Source organism: Coptis chinensis, chromosome 8, assembly GCF_015680905.1.
Source record: "Coptis chinensis isolate HL-2020 chromosome 8, ASM1568090v1, whole genome shotgun sequence".
Lineage (NCBI taxonomy): Eukaryota > Viridiplantae > Streptophyta > Magnoliopsida > Ranunculales > Ranunculaceae > Coptis > Coptis chinensis.
The window spans coordinates 94,722,086-94,748,195 of record NC_141463.1 but is presented as its reverse complement, the minus strand read 5'-3'; the positions used below and the strand labels follow the sequence as shown (position 1 = coordinate 94,748,195).

At 38.5% G+C, this 26,110-nt stretch overlaps 3 protein-coding genes, 1 long non-coding RNA gene and 1 pseudogene across 10 annotated transcripts in view; 4 read left to right on the top strand and 1 right to left on the bottom strand.

The window, feature by feature from the left end:
- Positions 1 to 26,110, top strand: part of LOC147484644 (uncharacterized) — a 50,228-nt gene that overhangs the window by 4,999 nt on the left and 19,119 nt on the right. Inside the window, exons 3-4 of one of the 6 annotated variants that reach the window (XR_015204294.1) lie at positions 925 to 1,002; positions 1,259 to 1,319. The exons of 2 other annotated variants lie outside the window; for them this stretch is intronic. The gene's annotated coding sequence lies outside the window, so the exon portion shown is untranslated. Of the gene's footprint in view, positions 1 to 361; positions 524 to 897; positions 1,003 to 1,258; positions 1,320 to 26,110 lie in introns of those variants that run through there. 3 more of the 6 variants (XM_086576998.1, XM_086576997.1, XM_086576996.1) reach the window with 3 other exon arrangements.
- LOC147484643 (rhomboid-like protein 20) overlaps positions 368 to 26,110 on the top strand; it is a 49,931-nt gene continuing 24,188 nt past the window's right edge. Inside the window, exon 1 of the mRNA XM_086577007.1 lies at positions 368 to 478. The gene's annotated coding sequence lies outside the window, so the exon portion shown is untranslated. The remainder of the gene's footprint in view (positions 479 to 26,110) is intronic.
- LOC147484648 (rhomboid-like protein 20) lies at positions 1,720 to 5,624 on the top strand (annotated as a pseudogene). The gene is made up of 5 exons (XR_015204302.1): positions 1,720 to 2,493; positions 3,144 to 3,297; positions 3,419 to 3,518; positions 4,152 to 4,277; positions 5,009 to 5,624. The product of XR_015204302.1 is annotated as a rhomboid-like protein 20 (transcript).
- On the bottom strand, positions 6,164 to 6,955 carry LOC147484647 (uncharacterized). The gene is made up of 2 exons (XR_015204317.1): positions 6,794 to 6,955; positions 6,164 to 6,633 (listed from the first exon to the last, which is right to left on the bottom strand). It is a non-coding gene; the product is annotated as an uncharacterized LOC147484647 (long non-coding RNA).
- On the top strand, positions 15,543 to 25,815 carry LOC147484646 (uncharacterized). The gene is given in 7 exon segments (XM_086576301.1): positions 15,543 to 16,817; positions 16,819 to 17,112; positions 20,194 to 21,210; positions 21,356 to 21,900; positions 23,491 to 24,225; positions 24,313 to 24,566; positions 25,194 to 25,815. Coding segments are annotated over 7 exon segments (4,527 nt in total). The 3' UTR covers positions 25,601 to 25,815.

Genomic DNA, 26,110 nt, shown 5'->3' with positions numbered 1-26,110 from the left:
CGAGTTTCAATTCTACGTGGTTGAGAAATTCACTTATGTAATGCTTTTATTCCCAATATATCGTTTTTCCTTTATCCTCCCTTCCAACCACTTTCTTTCAAACCTCTTCCACCATGGTGAGTGAGACGAGACTGTTGTACATTTTTTTTTGGAATGACTAGTGTCTTTGCTACTATCATTGTTGACAAAAAGTTGTCTTACTTGTTGTTCATTTGAAATTTCTTCAATGGCGTCCATTAAGAAGAAGTATCTTAAAACAAAAGTTGAGAATGTAGAGGACATAATTGAGACTTATTTATTGGATTTGCCTTAATCGGCCTTGGAATTTTAGAGAAACTCTAGCCAATTGATTTGTGTAAAGTGGCAGAAGTTTGTAAACCGTTGAGAGATGGATGGTGGAGCGATTACCTATGGGAGAGGCACATGAAAAAAAAAGGGGTTGGAGTGATCGGGCAAGCTGCTTATCGAGAATGGAAATGTAAGTATAGTATGAGGAAGGAATTTTATCAAAAGAAGAAGAAAAGTTGGCTCAGGTCTCTCTCTTTTGTATGCTCAACTTCATTGCCTATGGATTCTATCATATCTTGGTATCTTTGTCTTGAGCGTGGCAAGCTCTGGTTCCCAGCTCAGGTCTATAACCGAGACATAGTTATCATGAGTACTTAATCCTAACTATTTCTTAGTTAAACGTGTTCGATTGGAACTTATCAACAATGAGCATATTTTTTTTGTTTCTTTCTTATTTTAATTTTTAAAGATCAGCATTATGTTTCAGTCGAACGACAATATTAGTTTTGATTCACTTATCACAATATAATGCTTGACTCTTGATTTGTAATGAATGGTTTATGAGTTTCAACGTCTGACGGTTATGGTTTTAAAATGACTGAAATTTAGGTTCTTCTTTCCGACTTTTCATTTCAGAATGGGCATGTTCAGTATATGTTGTCATGTTATGATGCGGAACTTCGCTATGATTGCTTCAGACACCTTTCAAGCAAGGTATCAAAGTTTATCCTACATTTTCGTTTTCACTACAGTTGATCTCATGTTGTTATTATTCTAATTCAACATCAATTTTAAAATTTAAAGCCTCAAAACATCTAATTGTTTCAAGCTATAGAATGATGGATAGAAAATGACCAAAATGCTAGCACTAGCACTATTGACACTTTTCAGTGAATCTTTAGCTCATTTGAGTGGGTGTACGTACCTTCTGGAACTTATTTTGTTCATTGGATGTTTGCTCTGTTTCCAGGTATCCATCTCATTATTCACAGCACCAGTGATAGAGGAATGTGTGCACTGGGATAGGATAAGAGCACCACCAATAGACATTCCCCCTCATAATATTCATGCCTTGGATTGTTTAGACTAATTACATCCGGGGGACCATGTTGAGATTCAGTGGAGAGGAAACAAAGAACTTCCTTATGGTGTGTTCACGACGTCTGAATTCTACGCTTTCTTGAAATTTATTGATTCGAAGCTGTACAAGATTACATTAAGTTTTCAATATTTAATCTACTTTCTCTAATTTTCTACCTCTACATTCTATACCAAGTTTATCCTTAAAACTAGAATAAAACAAATTTATTGAGTTAGTTGTTTGTGTTGTATTACTTGTATGCTTCACAGGGTGGTGGTATGGTGTTGTTGGTCACCTGGAGACGTGCGATGTGATTAGAAGTCTCTGCCATTGTCATAAGAGCGGTAAGAGAACTTATTTTTCTGATTCGATATACTGAATTCAATTTCCCCATATGTTAGTGATAAGTTTCCTCTTCAAATGTTACGTGCACATATTTGCTTCTACTGTCTTGCAGTAAGAGTAATATGCCACCCTATAGCTTTTATTGTCTTGCGTGTTCATTTTGAGAACAGTTTCTCGACCAGGGAGGAGAAACCAGAATTCTCCTCCTAAATAATATACAAGGTCACGAGGCACCACTGGTTACACTGTGTTGTTCATCATCAATAAATCGGGATGCCCAGTTGGCAGGGAACATGGTTGTAATTTTGGGGAAGAATGAGAACTAAAACTTTTCCATCTCATTTCTCTTGTTTTTTAGTTGTTAGTATAGTTCTTGTTTTACTGCAGGCTTAATTGATTAATTGTTACGTCTCATGCAAAATTATTTCAATAGATACTTTCATAGTGGTATTCAACCAATATAGCTCTGGTTCACAGTGTAGCAAATTCGTAGTAGTAAGATGATGAAAAGTAGTTTTTATTAAAGTTTTTACTCCCTTGGGCATTAGACGTGGATTTGATATTACCTAAATAGTAAGATCATGAATATCATTACAGGTTAATTTTATAGGTAAACTATTTAATCAAAACTTATGTTCGAGAAAACTATTTCATTTACACCCATTGAGTGGCTAAGTGCCTATGCATGTTTATCAACATCTCCAGCCCCAAATAATTTTAATAATGTTGGACGAAAATGGGCGGCTGTAGAACCATGACAATTTTCTCTATACAAAGATGTAAGAGCTTGAGACTAATTATTGCTTCTGAGTCATGTTTATTTTATTTTATTTTTTTATTGGCAAGCTTGTTTTATATGAGATCAGTAACTCTTTGGTGCTGGCAAATATCTGGTATCATCACCCAAAGGTTTTACCAACTTTGCTAGTTGGGGGGTTGGGGTGAGAAACAAACGATCCTTATAACAATGGTCTAGGACTGAAAACCTTTGACCTACAACCTCATTATTGTTTCCCCAGCCAAAACATCCACAAATCTTTTGTGTAGCCACCTGATTGGTTATCCTTTTCTACTGTTTATGTTTTTGTTTGTCTCACACTCTCACTCTTATGTTTGGCATTAGACATAATAATTATCTAGAAAGAGGCTAGTTTGATCTGCACTGGTGCAGATTTGGATGACCTCATGTTTTTTTGATGTTGAAAACATACTGCTCCAATCTGTGCGTTGTTCATATCTGGTTTAATTTACATTTGCAGTTGCATAGATTTGATATTCAGATTGTCGAGAAGTTTTAGTTTGTTGGACCATAGTGTATGAAGAGTTCACCAGTCCTTTTTCTGAGCACTTAATTTTTTGATGGATTTCTTTATTAAAAGGATTGTAAAGCAATAAATTACGGTGAAGTTTTATTTCTTTGATTTTGCAGATCCTTCCTTGAACATGTTGGCATCTGGGCCTTATGGTCTTATATTTTCTTCATTTGTACCATTCTACCTTGGCATCCGTGTTTCGACACGATTTCGCATTTTTGGAATTAACTTCTCTAACAAGTCGTTTGTATATTTAGCAGGTCTTCAGCTAAGTTGGTTCTTTAACTATTTCATGTTTTTTTCCTTTTTATCAATTTCTAGGCTGGCTCAACGTGAAATAGGTTTTTTCTCAACTAAATGCTAACTGTACTTTTACTGTCACCTCACAGCTCCTTTTCTCGTCGTGGAAAAGATCTATTCTGCCAGGCATATGTGGTGTTCTTGCTGTTCTTCTCTATCGTTCGAATATTTTAGGCGTACGCCGCATCAAGGTTAGTTTTTAGTTTTCCAATTGTTCTTAACCTTCTTTAGATAATTTTGCTGGGCATGTTCTTATATGGCAGTAGAACGATTACTTAGATTTCACTAGTAGCCAGCTTAGTAGCTCTTCATTGAATGGAGCAACAATTTCAGTCATTCAGACTATTTTATACAGAAGATCTATTGAATCAAGCTATACTCGGATACAATATTTTACAAGTGCAGCTAATTGTAATTTTTTAATTATCAGGAATGAAGAAACATGACTCCAGAAAAATGGTACTATAGATAGTTATAGATCGTCTTGTGGTGCTCCGTTTTCTTTTTAGGCACACAGATCTCAGTAAAATCTTTAGATTGTGAAGTGTACGGACTGTCTGATATGAAATTGGGACAATTGTATGTTTAATAGCTAAATGATTAACGGGTTCTTATTGCAAAATCAGTTCCTTTTCATTTCACTTGAACAAATAATTCCCAATGACCAAATGTCATACAGCTCCTAGGGTGCCATATGCATTCTATTAACCATACTTGGAGCAGTGCTATGGCTTTCTTTGTTACTGCAATATATACATGTCCTAAACCTTCCACATCATGGTCTTTCTTGACAATGTAATTTGTTTATTGAATAACTTTTGCAGTTCCCGGAGTTTGTCAGTTCGTTCGTTTCGCGATTGTCTTGGCCCACTTTGGGAGGTTCATCCCCTCCAGCATCAGGCGGGAATGTAATTGGAAACATACCATCTTATACCAGCCATGAAGTGGAGGCAAGTACTGTTAGTAAATGATTTTTATTGTTGTTTGTCACTTCTGAAGAACTTATGGATGTTAGCTTTGTTTTATTGCACAGAACTATATTCTTACATCATGTATGCTAATATTATTACCATGCGAAGTCCTTATCCAAATTTATGTCTGACATTGGCTCCACTTTAAATGATGATGATTCTTATTCTAACTTTAGGCTGTCACAGATCTTCATTTGCTGCATTGATGTTTAAATTTTGGTGCTTAGATTACTGACTTATAGTAGATAACATATCACATCTAATGGTCCATCATCCCACTGCAAGAATTTCACTTTCATATGTTCCACTGCATTTTGATATGAGTTCAAATTTCTGGGACGCTTTGATATTGTGGCCGTCAGACATTTTATTTTGCTCTGTTGGATGGTTCCCCAGTTAGTGCCTTACCGGAAGGACATTTTTATTCTCACTTGTCTTGGACTCCACTTTGCCCGGTCTTGTGCGCTGTGTTTGTGCTGACTTAATGATGTTCCTGGTCTTTGTCAATGGCTTTCTGCAGTATAGCTTTATGCAATACCTATAATAGATTATGGGCAATGTGGTTTTCTCGTTTGGATTGCCTAAATTATGTAATCAATCCTTGTTTGTTATGAAAACAATAATTGGTGATTGCAATGGTTCCATTCTTTTTGTACTTCCTAATCTCTTATTCTCTCCTTCTGACTCACTAACTAATTTTCTTGGTCCAGGGAAATTATCCTTCCGTTGCTCCTCTTGCTTCTACCGTGGAGCCATCTTGACAATTCCATCGGGACACTGGTTTCAATGGGATTTGACAGGAACTCGGCAAGACAGGCACTTGTACAGGCCAGAAACGACGTCAATGTGGCTACAAACATCCTTCTTGAAGCACAATCTCACTAATTCGAACCCTGGTCAATAGGGGGATAAAAAAGAAAAATGGGTTTTCAAATTCGCAATGCTAACTGAATCCTGTTTGCTGGGATAATAACCATCAAACAAGCATAGTCATCCACTTCTGACCCATGTTGATCTATTCAGCAACTGTCCAGGGTATCTTTTTTGGTTTTGGTTTGGCTGTTTTGCTGCATATATGCATGGTGCTAGATTATCATTTCGCGTACACTAATGATTTTCCAAGCTTAGGGTGAAATTATGTAATCAGTTTGGTGGTCATTTCTTCATCTTGAAGAGATGTGATTTTGTATAGAGATTTGAACAATGTGGTTCTTTATTTTCTTTTAGTCATGTTTGTAACATGGCCTGTAGTAGCCATTGCAATTGGTATAAATTCAAATTCATGAACTCCTAGTAAGAGAATATGAGGACATATATTTTTTTTCAGTCTAGATGCTTTCATTTATCATTCTGCCATAACACCGAAAATCTTCATCTGTTTAACTTATATCAGTAACAGCTTTTGGCACTCTGCAGTGTTGACGCTTACCATATGCTCTTAAGTCTGTAACATCAAATGTTCTACTTAGAATTTGTAGAAAAGCGTGGTCTTTGCTGCTGTTTTATTTGCAGGTATAAATGTAGACTCGCCATTTATAGCCTTCCAATTGTTTGGGAATTAGGACCACCAAATTCCACAATTACTATTTGAATTTTGAAGTCGTAACATAAATATTCCCGAATTTTATCTTTTCTTATAATCTTTTCTTGAATTCTCATTCTGCAAGTTCCATTAATGAAGTTTTGGCTATATGATCTACTTTCTTACGAAGTTTTGGATATGATGATTGTAGTATATTGCCAATCCTTCAATCTGTTAAATTTGTCTCTGAGAATTTGTTCACATACTAGCTATTGTTTTCTATTGCTGTATATATGAGTTCTAACTAATCAAGTATCGGTGAAAGTTCACCAATCACACAATCTTTAGAAACAAACACTTAAGAATACATTCAGAAGGATAACATGCTTGTAGAACCTAAACTACGAATACAATAAGCAGAATTTCATTTTTACTTCACTTCTAACCTGAAAGAAAAACTTTTTCAACCAAACGCAGCTCTTTGAAAACATCTGGAGTCCATTCTCTCAGTAATTAGTTCCTCTGAACATTTTACTCCGATTCTAATTAAGTACACTCTCAGTAATTAGCTCTTTGAAAACATCTGGAGTCCATTCTCTCAGTAATCTTTGATTTGATTTTTTGGAATGCCATCTTCAATATGACTTTCATTGGATAGCATGTGCATATCTGCGATGTCCAACACCCCGTGAAGGGTGAGTCCATCCTTGAACATGTCATCTGTAGGTCTCTTTCTGGTGAGCATTTCTAGCATAAGTACACCATAACTGTAAACATCCTCTTGTGTAGACACCGCTGCACCCATGCCATACTCTGCAATCCATTGATAGACTCATTAAACTTGTGATAGTGGCTCAGTATTTATTTGTTGAACATATTTTAAGTTATATTCATTCTTTTAAATTACAAATTGCATGCTACCATATTATGAAATTAACCCCTGTAAAAGAGAATGATAATTGAGTGGAAGTACCTGGAGGAATGTACCCAATAGTTCCTCTTATAGCAACTGAGCTACTTTCCTTTTTGTTAGATGTGGTAGTTGCCTTGGAGAGAAATTTTGCTAAGCCAAAGTCAGCAACAACGGCAGTCATGTCATTGCTGAGCAGTACATTTTGCTCGACTTCAGATCACATACGTCCTTCACATTGATTATGTAGGTAATTCAAAGCAGATGTGACATTGATTGCTATGTTCAATCTTTGGTAGAAGCTCTAACTTTTTTGTAGATCTTGTCCATCTGAAATTTGGTGCAACCAGCTTTCTAGACTTCCATTGGGCATGAATTCGTAAACAATAGCCTTAAAATCATTACCGCTAAAATTCACACTTGAGCAAACAGTTACGATCTTGAGTAGATTTCGATGTCAAATTTCTTTCAAGGCTTCACATTCAGCGACGGAACTCTTGGAAGCTCTACGTTCCATGAGGTTAAGTACCTTCACGGCAATAAGACCTTCATCTTGCTGGAGAATCCCTTTGTAGACAGTTCCACTACTTCCCATACCAATCAAATTTGTTAAGGAAAAGCCGTCCGTTGCCTTTTGAAGCTCATTGTAGGAATGTAGGAGACCCTTCTAAGATCTCCTGGACGACATTGTTCTTTAGGAGGTTTAATTTTGCATTAGGCTTTTTCATCAAAATGATTACAATGAGCAATGCCACCACTAGTAGCAGCGGTACAAGTACCCCAAGTGCCACCTTTAAAGCTAGAGGAACTTCTTTTTTGGTAGACTTAGGGATGTTGCATTTGTGTAACCTAAGCTTTGGAATGCCCCCACAAAGCTTGTCGTTTCCAACGACTGATATTGCACTGGCATTGTGAAAAATCCCTTTCGTCCACACCTCACCCTCAAGGTTATTAAAAGATAGATTTACGCTTCGTAAAAAGAAGATTGAGATCCTCTAGACCTCTTGGAATATTTCCAGTCATGTTGTTGTGGGAAACATCCAAAACCTGGAGGCTTATCAAAGAACCAAGTGAAGAGGGAAGGGGTCCTTGGAAGAAATTACCTTGGAAGTAAAGGTATTCCAAACTCAAAAAACTTGCAAGGGTGTCAGGAATTTCTCCGATCAATTTGTTATCGGAGACATCTAATGTCTGAAGTTTCTTCAAATTACCGATTTCTAATGGCATGGGACCATTTAATGAATTATGTGCTAAACTATGGAAACGTAAACCCAGGGACAGCGCAATCTCTTTATTTGGTATGTTGCCTGTAAACTGGTTATAAGAGAGGTTTAACACTTGCAAATTTGGATTGCCTAAAACTGTTGAAGTTATATGCTTCCTTTTAAAATGTTGTCTGACATATCAACATCGAATAACTTAGACATGTTCCTCACGGAGGAAGGGATTTGTCCTGATAGTTTGTTCATATCTAGATACAACGTTCCCAGGTTTTGAAGATTTACAATGCCCGTGGGAATACTGCCGGTCAAGAACCGGCAGTAACAAGTATAACAAACCATGGAGATTCCCAATTTCAGTAGGAATGTTTCTGTTGGGTTGTTGGAACCGTCGAGCTTTGCTCCGGTGTCCGTATGCCACGTTCTCGACTTCTGAGTCTGATGAAGAGGGCGACCGCTTCTCCATGGCCAAGGCTCATGCTCTGAATCTCAATCGATGATCGATGAAGAGGGCGCCCCACGCCACCCATGGAAGCATGCTTCATGCATACTTCTGAATGCGGCCCAAGCCCATTTTTCTTCCCTTTGTCTATGTACACCTATATAAAGGTAATAGATTAGGGTTTTGAGGTATAACGTTGAGAGATTCATTTCTTGGGTATTGTGGGAGCTCTGTTGAGCTAGGGTTTGAGTGAGGCCTCTTGTTCTTGATTCTTGATATCTCTTGTAAACTCTCCAATCTTTGTTATAAAAAAAACTCGGCTCTTGTGTGTGGATGTAGGTAACATTTACCGAACCACCTAAATCTTTGTGTCTCTTTGCATATTTACTTCCATTATTATTGTTGCTATGAACTGTGATGATATAGTAGTGGTTTTGCTTTGTTGAGTTTGTTGTGATAACTACCAAAGTCTTGGGTGAGTGATTTCCTTGGTGTGAGCTCCAAGTTGAAATCATTTGGGTTTGAAAGTAGCTAGATTGAGGTGTGACCTTCTAGTGAAATCTCCCAACAAGTGGTATCAGAGCTACAGGACTGTGTCAGAGCTACAGGGTGTTTGAGGAAATTCCTCTGAGAGGTTCTCCACCGTTGTTTTTGATTCAGTAAAGTCATGATGACCGACAAAGAAAGCTACAAGATAGAGAAATTTGACGGAACAAACTTCGGCTATTGGAAGATGCAAATTGAGGATGTTCTCTATCAAAAGGATTTGATGGAAACGTTGATAAGTAAGAAGCCTGAGGAGATTCCGCAAGACAAATGGGATTTGCAAGATAGAAAGGCCTTGGCCACAATCCGATTGAGTCTTTCGAAGTCGGTAGCCTTCAATATTAAGACTGAGAAGACGGCGAAGTCGTTCATGGAGGCACTTACTACGATGTATGAACAACCCTCGGCCGCGAACAAAGTCTATTTGATCACCAAGCTATTTAGTATGAGAATGTCGGAGGGGACATCCTTCAAGGATCACCTAAATGAATTCAACCAAACTAAGGACCAATTGGAGTCGGTTGAGATTACATTTAGTGATGAGGTGCTAGCTTTGGTGATACTTGGACAAATGCCTCCAAGTTGGAAGGCTACAGTTGCAGCTATTAGTGGCTCTGCGGGAATGACCAAGTTGAAGTTTGAGCACATTGTTAGTATGGTTCTAACCGAGGAAATCCGGAGACAGGATTGTCCTTCATCTTCGGGGTCAACTTCAGGGTCGGCATTGAGCACTGAAAATAGGGGGAGAAATTCAAACAGGAATCGTGGTAAGAAGAAGTGGAGGGGGAGATCGAAATCTCAAGCCCCCCGATTGCAAAGCGTTGAACATAAACCTCGAGACATAAGTGAAGTTGTGTGCTATAATTGTGGTAGGCCTGCCACTATAGCCCCAATCGCCCGCACCAAGAAAACAACAACAACATTAATAAGAACAAGAAAAAGAACCAAGAAGCTAATGTTGTTGAGATGGTAGATGACGCTTTGATATGTTCGATGAAGCACAAAAAGAGTCTTGGGTACTTGATTCCGCGCATCTTTCCATGCTACCTCACATCGAGTTCACCTTGAGAACTACACCGAAGGTGACCTTGGAACGGTCTTTCTCGGTGATGACCAACCTTGTGACATTGTCGGCAAGGGTAACGTGCATGTCAAGATGAATGGCTCATCATGGTTATTGAGGGATGTCAAACACGTTCCGGATTTGAGGAAGAATTTGATTTCTGTAGGGCAATTGGCAAGTGAAGGATTTGTTACAGTCTTCACTGGTGATACTTGGAAGGTCTCGAAGGGTTCACTGATTGTTGCAAATGGCAAGAAAGATGGTACTCTCTACATGACTGCACATGGCTGTGAGTCGATTGTCGTGGCACATGGCAAAGAGGATCCGAATGTTTGGCACCGCAGACTTGGTCACATGAGTGAGAAAGGAATGAAAATCCTTCACTCTTCTGGTAAACTCCCAAAGTTCTGATCGACCGAAATTGACTTCGTGGAGAACTGTGTATTTAGAAAGCGTAGGGGTGAGTTTTCGAGAGAATGGGTCGACTTCAAAGCTAGAAGGCTTGAGTTGATACATACAGATATCTGGGGGCCAGCTAATGTCTCTTCACTTGGCGGAAAGTCATATTTTGTGACTTTCATTGATGACCATACTAGGAAAGTGTGGGTCTATTTCTTGAAACACAAGTCGGCATTTGAAGTGTTCAAGACTTGGAAGGCCATGGTTGAGAATGAGACAAGCTTGAAAGTAAAGAAGTTGAGATCCGGCAACGGTGGAGAGTATGAGGATTCGTGGTTTTAAGAAGAACTGTCTTGACAATGGCATCAAGATGGAAAAGACTTTGCGGGGACACCTCAAAGCCAGAATGGGGTTGCGAGCGGATGAATAGAACAACGATGAGAGAGCTAGGTGTATCGTTACACTAGCGAGGCTTGCCCAAGCGCCTTCGGGCGAAAGTGTTAGCACACAAAGACTTACCCGATCAATAGAATAGACCATCGCACCTTTGGATTTTAAGATTCCGGAGGAAGTGTGGAGCGGGAAGGATGTGAACCTTTCCCATTTGAAGGCGTTTGGTTGTGTACGTGTCCTATGTCCACATTAGTGACCAAGCTAGAAGCAAGCTTGATGCTAAGTCACTAAAGTGCACCTTCATTGTCTATGGCGGTGATGATTTTGGGTATCGCTTTTGGGATGATCAAAATCGGAAAATCATTCGTAGTAGAGATGTTGTGTTTAATGAGAAGGTGATGTGCAAGGACAGAGATGAAGCACAAACCAAGGAATCGGGTACAGAGAGCGGCACAAAGTATGTTGAGTTGGAAGACTTCGATGTAAGTTGTGGTATAGTGGGAGCCCCACAGTCAGAGGATGACAGTAGTAGTGACTCAGAGAATAATGAGGATACTACACCACCGAGTCCATATCCACCTCGTGCCCCAAGGAAGACATCCAGGCCACATGTACCGAGTTCGAGATATCCGCCCTCCACCTATGTGAATTACTTGCTACTTACTGATGGTGGCGAGCATCAATGCTATGATGAAGCATTGGAGGTAAGTGATGCAAGCAAGTGGGAGCTTGCTATGCAAGATGAGATGAAGTCCCTCATCTCTTGTGGCACGTGGGAGTTAGCCAAACTACCCATAGGCAAGAAGGCTCTACAGAACAAATGGGTGTTTAGAGTCAAAGAGGAACATGATGGTTCCCAGAGATACAAAGCAAGACTAGTAGTCAAGGGTTTTCATTGAGAAGCAAAAGGCGTTGACTTCACGGAGAGATATTCTCCCGGTGGTGAAACCGAATACTATTCGGTGTTGAGTATTGTTGCGGCAGTGAAGATTTGTATCTTGAGCAGTTGGATGTTAAAACCGCCTTCCTCCATGGTGACCTAGTTGAGGAAATTTATATGCAAAGAACCGGAGGGTTTCATCAAGAAGGGTAAAGAGAATATGGTATGCAGGCTCGAGAAAGAGTTTGTATGGTTTGAAACAAGCCCCAGCAAAGGGTACAGAAATTTGATAACTTCATGCAAGGAAATGGCTACTATAAGTGCAACGCGACCATTGTTGCTACTTCAAGAGGTTCGACTCCGAAACTACGCCATCCCGCTGCTATATGTTGATGATATGTTAGTAGCGAAGTTCGATATGTCGAAATTGGGAGATTGAAAGAGAAGTTAGCAAGTGAGTTCTCTATGAAGGACTTGGGTGCGAAAAAACAGATTCTAGGGATGAGGATCGAAGAGATAAAGCGTAAAGGTATTCGAGTTGTCTCAGCCGAAAGTATATTGAGAAGGTATTGAAGAGGTTCAAGATGGGTAGTGCGAAACCGGTTTGCACACCTTTGGCGATCCACTTCAAGTTGTCTAAGGAACACTCTCCCAAGATCGTTGAGGAAAGAAACTTCATGGCTAAGGTACCATACGCCTCGCCATTGGAAGTCTTATGTATGCCATGGTTTGCACGCGTCCGGATATAGCCCAAGCAAGTAGGAGCCGCCAAGATTTTATGTCTAATCCCGGCAAGCAACATTGGGAAGCCGTGAAGTGGATATTGAGATATCCGAGAGGTACTACTGAGAAATGCCTATGTTATGGAAGGGTGTTGTGAACCCGCAAGGGTATGTGGATGCCGATTTTGCGGAGAAGTAGATCGCTTGAAGAACCACTTCGGGTTATGTCTTTACAAAGAGGTGCTACCGCAGTGAAGTTGGATTTCGATTCTGAAGATTGTTGCTTTGTCTACCACGAAGCAGTATGTGGCGTTCTGAGGCAAGCAAAGAGATGATCTGATTCTGAGGGGATTGATGGAAGAGCTTGGGATGAAGCAAGAGAGAAGTGTGTTTACACGTGGATACCGAGTGCTATACATCTTGCCAAGAATTCCGCCTTTCATTCTAGGACCAAGCACATTGGTCTCCGGTATCATTTTATCCGATCTCTGTTGGAGGATGAGGTTTTGGCACTTGAGAAGATCCAAGGGAGTGAGAATCCGGCGGATATGTTGACCAAGACCATGCCTACTGAGAAGTTGAAGTTGTGTTCAACTTCGGTGGGTCTTCTTGCTTGAAGACCATGATGGACGAGCCGAGTGTTTCTTTAGTATATTGGATTTGGATTGAGTTGTTACAATTGAGATGTGATGTGCATGAAGAATCTCGAAGGTTCCAAGTGGGAGATTGTTGGGTTGTTGGAACCGTCGAGCTTTGCTCCGGTGTCCGTATGCCACGTTCTCGACTTCTGAGTCTGATGAAGAGGGCGCGACCGCGCTTCTCCATGGGCGCGCTCGCGCTCATGCTACAGAATCTCACTGATGACTAATGAAGAGGGCGACCGCGCTCACCCATGGCGCGCTCGCGCTCATGCTACAGAATTGCGGCCCAAGCCCATTTTTCTTCCCTTTGTCTATGTACACCTATATAAAGGTAATAGATTAGGGTTTTGAGGTAGGTATAACTTTGAGAGATTCATTTTTTGGGTATTGTGGGAGCTCTGTTGAGCTAGGGTTTGAGTGAGGCCTCTTGTTCTTGATTCTTGATATCTCTTGTAAACTCTCCAATCTTTGTTATAAAAAAAACTCGGCTCTTGTGTGTGGATGTAGGTAACATTTACCGAACCATCTAAATCGTTGTGTCTCTTTGCATATTTACTTCCATTATTATTGTTGCTATGAACTGTGATGATATAGTAGTGGTTTTGCTTTGTTGAGTTTGTTGTGATAACTACCAAAGTCTTGGGTGGGTGATTTCCTTGGTGTGAGCTCCAAGTTGAAATCATTTGGGTTTGAAAGTAGCTAGATTGAGGTGTGACCTTCTAGTGAAATCTCCCAACAGTTTCCAGATAATCGAATATCATGTAAATGCAAATATTGGAGTTGGCTTGAGAGATTACCTATGGAGGCAGGTAGCATACCTCCAAAATTGTTGGAGCTTAGAACGAGATATTGTAGATATGTATAATTAGTTAGAGGAGTAAGGAAGTCTAAATCACTAGATTCCCCACTTCCAAGATGATTGTCATTCAAAAATAATACGTAAAGCTCCTTTTGATTTCCCACATTAACTGGAACTTTTCCAGTAAATTGGTTCTCGCCAATATCAAACCCTGTGATTTTCGTAGCATTGAAAAAAGAAACAGGGCCAGAAAATTGGTTGTCACTAGTATAAAAAAATTGAAGATTGGGATGTGTAAGACCAACGTCTGCGGAAGTTTCCCACTCAGTTAGTTTTGTGGAAAGGAAATAACTGAGTGGTTAAAAAGAGATGAAGGACATGTACCAGATATTGTAAGGGTCCAGAGTAATATGAGACTCGAACGAGTAAGGGTGGAATTTGAGCCGAGGGCTCGGAGCTCGGTTTGGACTTGGCTCGTTTAAGCTCGGCTCGAGTTCGCTCGTTTACTATATGAGCCGAGCTCGAGCTCAAATTAAAGCTCGTGTAACAAATGAGCTTGATGAAGCTCGGCTCGTTTAGCTCAAATAGCATATTTATAGTGTAAAATGACCGAGCGGCTCGGGCTCGGCTTGGGCTTGGCTCGTTTAAGCTCGGCTCGAGCTCGCTCGTTTAACTATATGAGCTAAGCTCGAGCTCAATTTAAAGCTCGTGTAATTAGCGAGCCGAGCTTGAGCATGGTAAAGCTCGGCTTGTTTAGCTCGAATTCCACCATTACGAACGAGAGCAATGCAAGTTTATCTTCATTTCCAAGATGATGGTTACCGAGAGTCGGTCAAATATTGGTCAAAGTCAATGATATATCGTAATATATTCATATCGGATACCTCAAAAACCGATATATATTATATCGGTTGACATTTTCGGCCTTGGATAAGAGTAATCTGGGGTGAACCAGCTCAATGTGAGACAGCAAAATATCCTACACGGCAGGACCTTAAGAAGTAACCATGCATGAGAACTAAGAGTTTCAAGGACAAGGCACGTTGAATCATTGATGTTGATGATTTACTCCACAATTCCACAACTCTTAAGAAAAAAAAAAATGCCAATCTTGACTCTTACGTCAACCGAAAGACTTTGATTTTTGTTGGGTTATTTTTTTTTGGTTGGGTTAAGAATTAAGAGTGGCAATCCCCAACCTGTTTTGTGTTACATACTTTTTTGATTCTGTAAAAGCATATTCTGATATTCAAGTCAATATAAACTGTAATACGCCATTCTCTCAATAGCTAGTTCCTCTGAAGAAGCTACTCTAGTTCTCATTATGCAACTCAAGCGTTCTTTAATTTGACTTATGGGGGTTGACTTATGCGATATCTATCTGCGCCGACTCTGTACTCCATCAGTAAAATGAAAAGAAAGAAAACGATTCATCAGAAAATCCTTTTAACCTCCATATTTGGATATCTGAAACTGGAATAAGGTTAAGCAGTACAAAGATTAAGTGAACCAGTAATTCTACTCGACATTAATTTGAAAAAGACCCTGATTACCGAATTATTCTACACGACAATATTATTCTACAGGCAAGACAAAATTTGAAGACCGAAACGGAGGATTCACATTTGTAAATCAACCAAGTACGCGTCGCAGCAATGCTCCTATATATTGCTACACCACATTCATAATTAAACTCTACAATTCGCAATGATGATTTCGAAGGCATTTACATTACTTAACTTTTACATGATCTTCCTACTTTTTAACCAATTGTCACAAACAAATCCTTCTATGGCCACCTCGGGAAATGAGACCGATATTCAGTCTCTAATCTCCATCAGAGATGGGATTGAAGGCTTAAGCTCGTGGAACCACTCTTTTCATTTCTGTCAGTGGCAAGGCATTACATGCGGCAAGCGTCATCAAAGAGTCATAAGTTTGAATCTTTCCAGCCAGAGTTTGGTTGGATCGATATCACCTCATATTGGAAACCTCACTTTCCTAAGGGTCATCAACCTAGAGCACAATAAACTCTACGGTGAGATCCCACAAGAAATTGGTCGGTTGTTTCGTCTTCAACTATTCAGTCTGCGCAGTAACAGTTTGAAAGGAGAAATTCCAGTCAATCTAACCCAATGTACTGAACTCAGGTTCATTGATTTAAGTCGGAACAAATTGTCAGGGAATATTCCGGCAAAGCTTGGCTCATTGTCAAAGCTTGCATTCTTGATTATTCAAAGAAGCAATCTGACAGGAATGCTACCCCCTTCTTTAGGTAATCTTTCTTCCCTTCAAACCTTCTATATGGAAGAAAATAAATTGGTTGGAAGTATTCCAGCCAGCTTTGGTAGACTGTCAAGCTTACTATACTTTAATGTTGGAGATAATAGACTGTCTGGTGAGGTCCCTTCAACAATTTTCAACATCTCATCCATGAATGAATTAGGAATTGCTGTTAACCAATTTAGTGGTAGTCTTCCACTAGACATGGGCATCACTCTTCCTAATCTCGTTGGTTTCTTTGGTGGTGGAAATCAACTTTCTGGACTATTCCCAGTTTCATTAGCTAATGCTTCTAAACTTCAAACAATTGATATTGCAGAAAACAATTTCAAAGGACCAGTTCCTAAGGATTTTCAATTCCCTCAAACGATTAAAAAGATAAATTTTGGAGGCAATCATCTAGGAACAGGATCAGCTCATGATTTGAGTTTTATCACTTATTTGATCAACTCCAGTAACCTAAATACATTGGCCTTGGACCGAAACAATTTTGGAGGTGTTTTCCCGAACTCTATTACCAATCTCTCCAACCAAATGGAGGAATTGTATCTAGAAAACAATCAAATATCTGGAATTATCCCAGAAGGGATTGGAAACCTAGTCAATTTGTTTGTATTAATTCTCTATTCTAATAAATTTTACGGTAGTATTCCATCTTCTATTGGAAAACTTCGTAGTTTACAGGGGTTACATCTGCATTTAAAACAAATTGTCTGGACCGATCCCATCTTCTTTAGCAAACAATACTAATTTGATTGAATTGCTTTTACATCAAAACAGACTGGAAGGAAACATTCCTTCTGGTCTTGGTGCTCTTAGCCAATTGCAACAACTGCGTCTGGAACAAAACAACCTAAATGGTACCCTAACTAACGAGATCTTTAATAGCATTTGCAATGCAAGTCATAACTTTCACCCCCTCTATCACCGCCACCTCCTCACTTTTCACCCCCTCTATCACCAACCCGGTGATAAACAAGGTGAAGCTGTGCAATGCAAAGGTGATAAAAAACAACTTCGGACGGGATGTTAGATTCCGCCCGAGTTTTTATACGAGACGAAATGTAACATCCCGTCGATATTTTATAACGAGGCGGGATGTAACATCCCGCCCCGATGGCTCAATACCAACAGGGCGAACAGGCTCCATTTTCACTTCATTTCCACCCAAAATTCGATTTTGTAGCCTCCATTCACAACCTTTGAACACAAATTTCCATTCATAATGACTTCTCCATCCCCAACCCATCCCCACCAACCTCACCACATCAAGAGCATTCCCGATGGTTTGGAAATGTCAAAATTTCCAAAAAAAAAGGGCAAAAATCATCGTCGTCGAGAACGCGCAATAATATGGGCGAGGAGGGCCTAAATTGAACTTGGGTTTAATTTTCCACCGCGTTGTGAAATCGAGGACCACCCACCATTAAGCGTCAACATCCGGTCCGACCGCCGTAACAAATCGAAAGGGCGGAATCTCAAAATAAGTTTTTGATTTTTTTTTAAGTTAATTATTATTATTTATGTTAGTTTATATCAAGTTTGTTGTTGTTTGAATTTGTCGTATTATTTTTAGTTTGAATTTGTATTAGTTTATATTAGTTTATTTTAGTTTGAATTTGTCGTATTATTTTAGTTTGAATTTGTATTAGTTTATATTAGTTTATTTTAGTTTGAATTTGTCGTATTATTTTAGTTTGAATTTGTATTAGTTTATATTAGTTTATTTTAGTTTGAATTTGTCGTTATTATTTTAGTTTGAATTTGTATTAGTTTATATTAGTTTATTTTAGTTTGAATTTGTCGTTATTATTTTAGTTTGAATTTGTATTAGTTTATATTAGTTTATTTTAGTTTGAATTTGTCGTATTATTTTAGTTTGAATTTGTATTAGTTTATATTAGTTTATTTTAGTTTGAATTTGTCATTATTATTTTAGTTTGAATTTGTATTAGTTTATATTAGTTTATTTTAGTTTGAATTTGTCGTTATTATTTTAGTTTGAATTTGTATTAGTTTATATTAGTTTATTTTAGTTTGAATTTGTCATTATTATTTTAGTTTGAATTTGTATTAGTTTATATTAGTTTATTTTAGTTTGAATTTGTCGTATTATTTTAGTTTGAATTTGTATTAGTTTATATTAGTTTATTTTAGTTTGAATTTGTCGTATTATTTTAGTTTGAATTTGTATTAGTTTATATTAGTTTATTTTAGTTTGAATTTTATCGTATTGCGTGTTTGTTGAATGTAGGAAGTACACTTATGGAAAGTGCGTTGTGCACTTTCAAATGTTGTGTCGTGGTGGCGTTGTATGAAATCAAAAACGGATCCTAATTTTGTCACAGTTACCGATATTATATCCGCCACACCATTTGGGAGTTTTTTTAATTGTAATTTGGGACAAAATGATCGTACGTTGTTGTTTTTAATTAATACATAGTGCATTAATTAAAAAGACAGTGAAATTAAAATACATAGTGCATTAATTAAAATACATAGTGCTTTAATTAAAATAAAATACTAGATAATTAAAATACATAAGCTTAGTTAGAGCTAGAACCACCTCTAGCCCTTCCCCATTCAGCACGTATTTCAGCTTGTTGTTGCTCGATTATAAAAGCGGTATCAGGATGGAGGACACTTGTATCGGTCGCTAAAATCTTAGCTTCATATTGCATCTTTTGAAGCCGATTTTTTTCCAATTGAACCTGATTTTTTCTGCTTGAATCCGATTTTTTCCTCTCTTGCCATCACAGTTCTTTGACCATATGCAAGTTCCCTTTCCCTAAGTTCTAAGCATTTTTGTGTTTCATTTGCATCCCATTGCAAATGTATCCTCTAAACGTGTAAAGTAACCCTCCAACATACCAAATGATTTTTCTTGGTTCCTTTTGGACTTGGCTTTCTTCGATCCAAGAGGACGCTCCATTTCTTTTGACTTCTATTTCTTGAGAACCCTCCAATTCAACTCCACCAACACTTGGTGAATTAGAAGTTGAATCTTCACCATCATTTTTGCGACCTTTTTTCCTTTGTGGGGCGGCTTGACCTTGCCTCAAAAAACGTTACTCCACTTTGGATTATCCTTGAGTATAACGTAACAATGATCAAGTGAAAAGCCGATTTTTCTTGTAGTTGGTACCGCCATCCTTGCCTCGGACAACTAAAAAAAAAAAAAATGGTAATTAGACTAAAATAATCACTAGGACTAAGATAATTAAACTGCAATAATAATTAGACTAAGATAATAATTAGACTAAGACTAAAATGGAAATAATAAATACACTAAGATAATTAGGCGAAAGACGGAAATAATTAGACTAAGACTAAGATAATCAATAAATTCCAAATTGACAACGTTGTAATTACCCGGCTTTGTATTGTTGTACCACTTGCATGTCGAGCCTCCACCGCATTCACAATTGCAACAAATTTGTTCATCATTTTTGAAATATATTTCCACCTTCCGCTAATTGAATCGGGAGACCTATCCGACCCACGTGCTTGATTGAACTTCGTTTGTTACACGATTCCAAAATCCTTTTGCATTTTGGAAAGCACCAACAATAGAGTCTTCACTAATTTTTATCCAAGCAAGACATAGAGCTTGATCATCGGACATGCTAAAGTGAGCTCTCGCTTTTGCTTGAGTGCTACCACTTGCTTGAGATGCTTGAGTTGATGCCATTTGATATTTGGTTTTTTTAAGAACTGATTTTAAAGAAGAAGAAATATGATATATGATTGTTGGAAGTGTGAGTTGAAATGAAACAAATGTTGTATATATACCAAAGTTTTTTATTTTGACCGTTTTTTGACCGTTCTGACTTTTTGACCGTTGGTAGCCGTTAGGACTCCGGACGGGATGTTGGATTCCGTCTGGTGAGTTTTGTAATCCAGACGGAATCCAACATCCCGTCCGAAGTTAACAAGTCAGTGATAAACTCGGTGGTTGGTTTCACCTCGTTTTGAACTGGGGATAATTATCACCTTCATTATCACCCTGCATTGCCCAGCAGTTTTGGACCCAAGTAGGTGATAATTATCACTACCCCCTCTCTATCACCTGCATTGCAAATGCTCTAATATTTCCTCTCTGCTTGTTCTTAGCATCTCTATGAACTCCTTAACTAGTTCCCTACCTTTAGTAGTAGGAAAGCTAAAGAATCTTGTTACACTGGATGCGTCTGGAAATAAGTTATCTGGTTTATTGCCTAGTACTCTTGGTCGGTGTTTGAGTTTGGAATATCTTTCTTTGGACAAAAATTTGTTTAAAGGGACAATTCCTCAATCTTTGAGTTCTTTAAAGAATGTCCAAGTGTTATATCTATCAAGCAACAACTTGTCTGGTGAAATTCCAAAATATTTGGAGGACTTTCCGTATCTCCAAAGGTTGAATCTATCCTTCAATAAACTCGAAGGTGAGGTACCAGTGAACGGAATCTTTAGAATTGCAAGCAAATTTTCAGTAGCTGGGAATTCTGATCTATGTGGGGGTATACGTGAACTGCAATTGCCGCCATGCCGAATAAAGAAATCTGGAAAGCAAGATGAAAAAAGGCAAGGAATGTCCAATCCTTCCAAAATAGCAATTTTGATAAGTGTGGCCGTCTTCATTCTTTTGGCATCATGTTCTCTAATATTTTACTTGAGAAGAAAAAGTAAACTTAAAACGGCTTCTTCACAATCATTCGGTGATCAACATCTTAAGGTCTCTTATGGAGATCTTTCTCAAGCAACTGGTGGATTTTCTCCAGCTAATTTTGTTGGTTCAGGTGCTTTTGGTAGTGTGTATAAGGGAATGCTCAACCAATATGAAACCGTTGTTGCTGTTAAGGTGTTCAAACTTCAATTGAGAGGAGCTTTAAAGAGTTTTGTGGCAGAGTGTGAATCATTGCGTAATATCCGCCATCGAAATCTTGCTAAGATTCTAACTTCTTGCTCTAGCGTGGATTACAAAGGAAATGAATTTAAAGCACTAGTCTTTGAGTTCATGCCAAATGGAAGTTTAGAGAAGTGGTTGCATCAAGAGATTAGTGAACAAGATGAAGAATTGAATATGAACCTACTTCAAAGACTCAATGACGAATAAGATAACATGCCTTAAAGATGGAAGTGGGAATATGATTGAAGAGGTGGATGAGATTGGGAGAGAATGTGTAGAATATTATAGGGAGATGTATAGTCCAAGAAACCTTACAAGACCAGATTTCGATATGTTTGATGAAATACAGCCCAGATATGTATTAAACGCAGAATTAAAAAGGGAGCTGGAGAGAGATGTAACAAGAGATGAGATAGTGGAGGCGCTGGTTGGAATTGATAGTGATAAAGCACCAGGGGGAGATGGATTTGGATCACACTTCTTCAAATCTGCATGGAGAATAATAGGAGATGATTTTGTGAAGGCCATTAAGAACTTTTTCAATTCTGGAATGCTATTGAAGGAGGTAAACTCGACTTGTGTAACTCTTATCCCTAAGAATTTGAGTCATTCATCGCTGAGTGATTATAGACCAATATCATGCTGTAGTGTGATGTATAAAAGCATTACTAAGGTCATGACTAGCAGAATGAGGAATATTATGCATAATGTAGTATCTCCAAATCAATCAGCGTTCATCTCAGGAAGGAGCATCCAAGATAATATTTTATTGTCTCATGAGTTATTACATAATTATCATAGAGATGAGGAACCTTCGAGAATGGCAGCAAAGATTGATCTGAAAAAGGCATATGATTCAGTGAGATGGGAAACAAATGAGTTTGCATTGACAAGGTTTGGATTCCCACCTAGATTCATTGGATGGGTTATGGCATGTATTCGCATTAATCGTACTTCTATAATGCTGAATGGAGCCTTTTATGGATATTTTTTAGGCAAGAGAGGAATAAGGCAAGGGGATCCAATGTCACCATATTTATTTGTTATGGTCATGGAGTTGTTCTCGGAACTTATGATGCAAAGTGTGGTTAGGGGGAGATTACAAACTTCATTATAAATGTCATGATCCTATGATAACCCATTTATCCTTTGCGAGATGACTTGATAGCATTCATGCATGGAGATTTGGGAACAAAGAAACACAATCAAGGCCACACTTGAGGTTTTAAAAGGTGCTCGGGCTTAGAAGTAAATGTACAGAAAAGCCAAGTATTCTTTACAGGAATGGATGAAAGAAACATTGAGGAAGCAACACAGACATTACAATTCTCTGAAGGGGTGCTGCCAATGAAGTACTTGGGAATGCCGCTAATCACCACAAGACTCACATTTACAGATTGTATGCCTCTCATCACAAAGGTAACAAATAGAATTCAAGGATGGAGGAGTAAATTCTTGTCTTATGCAGGAGATTGCAATTGTTGAAAGCAGCGATGCTCAATAACTTGAGCGTGTATTGGTTATCATCGCTTGTCTTGCCTCAAAGGGCAATAGATGAAATCAATAGATTATGTAGAAACTTTCTATGGACCGGGACCGATGGGGACACATCTCATGCTTTGATCACCGGAAGGATTCATGTTTACCATATAGTGAGGGAGGGCTTGGGATAAGATGGTTGGAAACTACTTAATCATGCAAAGAAAACATACGATCTCTCCGAATGTAATAAGTAAGAAGAATACACCACCGGGTGAGATGGATACAGAAGAATAAGATTAAAGGGAGGAATATATGGGATATTAAAATTCCAAACGACTGTTCATGGAGTTGGAGAAACATCTTAAAGGAACGGTCGAGAGCGAAAAGGGATGGCACTTGCATTTGATTGGGGATGGGAAGAAACAAGGCTATGGAGTGATCCATGGCATCCTCGGGGCATATTGAAAGATAAGTTTCCTAATGCTCGCTATACCGTGAATGCCACAAGAATAGTAAGGTTGCATGTCTAATAGAAGATGGGCAAAGGCGATTCCAAAAGGTTCGGGTGCGGTGTACGTATTAGTACAAGACATAGAGAGACAAGTCAAGGTGCATAAGGGGAATGATGAGATAGTTTGGACTGCGGCGATGGAAGGAAATTACACCATGAAAGACACATATGAGGGACTCGGACACAAAAAGCAAAGAGTAAACTGGTCGGGTTGGTGTGGTTCACTAATCGAATACCAAGGTACTCATTTATAAGTTGGTTGGTACTGAAAAATGGGTTAAAGACATTGCAGAGGTTAAAAGAATGGGATGTAGTCGAATCCGAAGTCGTGTGTATTGTGGTAATATCGAGTCGAAACAGAAGAGCACCTCTTCTTCTTCCCCGCGGCGATATATCACGAAAGTGGTATGGGAGGGATTGCTGATGAGAGCAGGCTATCACAAGACAAGAGAGCAAACTTGGCGGGAAGAATTGAATTGATTCTCGAACAGTAAGGGAAAGGGGAAAGCAAGATGCTCAAACCGGTATTTACGAGATTCATATATTGGGTTTGGCGGAAAGAAACTTCGAGGATTTTTGAACACAAAGCGAGTAGTGAGCGCAGCACCGGTGGAAGCGATAATGAGAGAGGTGAAAGTGAAGGTACACGCCGATGAAGATAACAATGGAGGAAGGACCCGAGAGGCGAAGTTTGAAGAGGACCGAACAGGCGGAGTAGAGGTGGTGGAGAATACAAGCTTGAAATGCAAATGGAAGAAGGCGGTGGCAGGGAATTACACCTTAAACACGGATGGAAGTGTGAAAGGATTGAGAGGACAATGGGGAGCAATGAATAATGAGATGAAGAGGGCGTGGTGGTGCAAAAGATGGTGGTGTATCGGAATTCCAGAATATAGCTTTGGTGGAATTACAAGGATTAGAACATGGAATCAGGTTAGCTATGGGCCAGAATATAGGAAGAATAGAAGCCCAAACGGATTCAGAAAATGTGGTTGCATTTATAAAGACCAGGAAATACCCATGGAGAGCGAGAAGGCGATAAAGAATATCCATGATATGCTAGCGAGAGTGGAATATTTCGTTATAGAACATATCTACAGGGAAACAAACATGTTAGCAGATGCAATAGCGGCAAATTGCCCAAATGTTAGTTATCATGAAATTGTAATTAGCACATTAGCAGAAAATGTAATCAAAATAGCACATGATGATGCTATAGGAAGAGAGTATGTGAGGAAGTGATTGTAAACACAATTTTTTATGATTAATAATAGGGGTAGGGGTCCCCGTTAACAACCTTGCTTGCCAAAAAAAAAAAAAAAAAAAAAAAAAAGACTCAATGTCGCCATTGATGTTGCTTCCGCGCTTATCTATCTTCATCACGAGTGCCATGTTTTGGTTATTCATCGTGATCTAAAACCAAGCAATGTGCTTCTTGATAATGATATGGTAGCTCATGTTGGTGATTTTGGTTTGGCAAAGCTTCTTTCGGGATCACTAGAGAACTTGCATGATAATCAAAGTACGTTAACAAGGGTAAAGGGATCTATTGGCTATGCTGCTCCAGGTAGGAATTTAAAGATCGACATATGTTGATTTTAGTCCTTTTTTCCAATTCATAAGTGCATGAAAATCATTATCTGGTATACAACATTAGTTATAATCTTTCTGTGCAGCAACATTTTAGCGCAACTCAAATCCTTGTCTCTTCTTTATTCCCCGTGTTAAGTTCGACACCATTAAGATCTCAATTACATGAGTTAAAAGAGGGCCTTGGATTGTTGGATGTTTTCATGTCCGGAGCTTTTAACATACTTATGTAGATATCTTAAAAGAGGAAAAAGGAATGTTAGTGGGAATAAATAGCTGTTAGAGATAATAATAAAACGATTAATTTGATCTAATTTCTTTTCAGTCTATGTTAGTGGAGTTAAAATTCAAAAGACCGAGGATGAAAGAAGTGTAGTTGTGGTGGTAATTAAGCTAGTTTGTTTACTTCTATCAATATCTTAACTGAGGATTGTGAGGAGCTTTTCAATCTCTATGTAGTATATTAATGGATATATGTAAAGCATTACGGTATTATTATTATATTCTTTTTCTTTTTTCTTTTTCTTTTTGCTGACTCTTAATATATATTTTTGTTATATTTAAATGGTTTTATGGAAACTAGTGATTGATGTATATATTGCAGAATATGGTATAGGAGCTGATGCATCCACACAAGGTGATGTGTACAGTTATGGAATTATGGTGTTGGAAATGTTCACAGGAAGGAGACCAACCGATGAGATGTTTAAAGATGGTTTAAGCCTCCATAACTATGCTAGCAACGGTTTGCAAGATCAACTTATAAAGATTGTACATCCAATACTTCTATCTGAAGGAGATGACACTTTATTAGGAGATGCTAATAGCATGAGAATTGGCAGCCATAGAAGAACAAAACTACTAGAGTGTATGACTGCAATCGTCATAATTGGGGTTGCATGTTCCGTTGAATTACCGGTACAGAGGATGGATATTAGAGATGTCAGTAAAGAATTGCACACTATCAGAGACACATTTCTTGGTACTAGGGTTCATGGAGAACGTAATTGACTCCAACGACGGCTATATTGAAAAGTAAAATCACATATTTTACAAATTAATGAATATGAAAGCCTTGCAAGTCTCTCTCCTTCCCAAGGTAGCCGACATAAGAACCCGAAAGGTAAAGAGAAAATTTGAGGAATTGTTAGAAATTCTATATGTGCAAATTTATTTAAATATTTATGCAAAGTAGGCAACGAGCGCATTGCTATAACTTTTGAATTCCATGTAGGAATATAAGAAACTGAAATTTGATTAAGCATGCAAGGCATACGAATTGCATAAGTGAACCAGTAGTTTTACTCGACATCATATTGAATAAGACCCTGGCTAGCAAATTATTCTACACGGCAGGTAAATAATTCACCAATACATGAGAAAACTTCAATGCAACGGAATTTTTTTTTTGTAAAAGGCCACTTGCTGACTGATGCCAGTTGCAGTTTCAGAAAACTTAGTTTGTGGGAGTTTTAAGTGTGTGTGTGGCGCAATATTCAAATTCATGTTTCTTTTACTGGA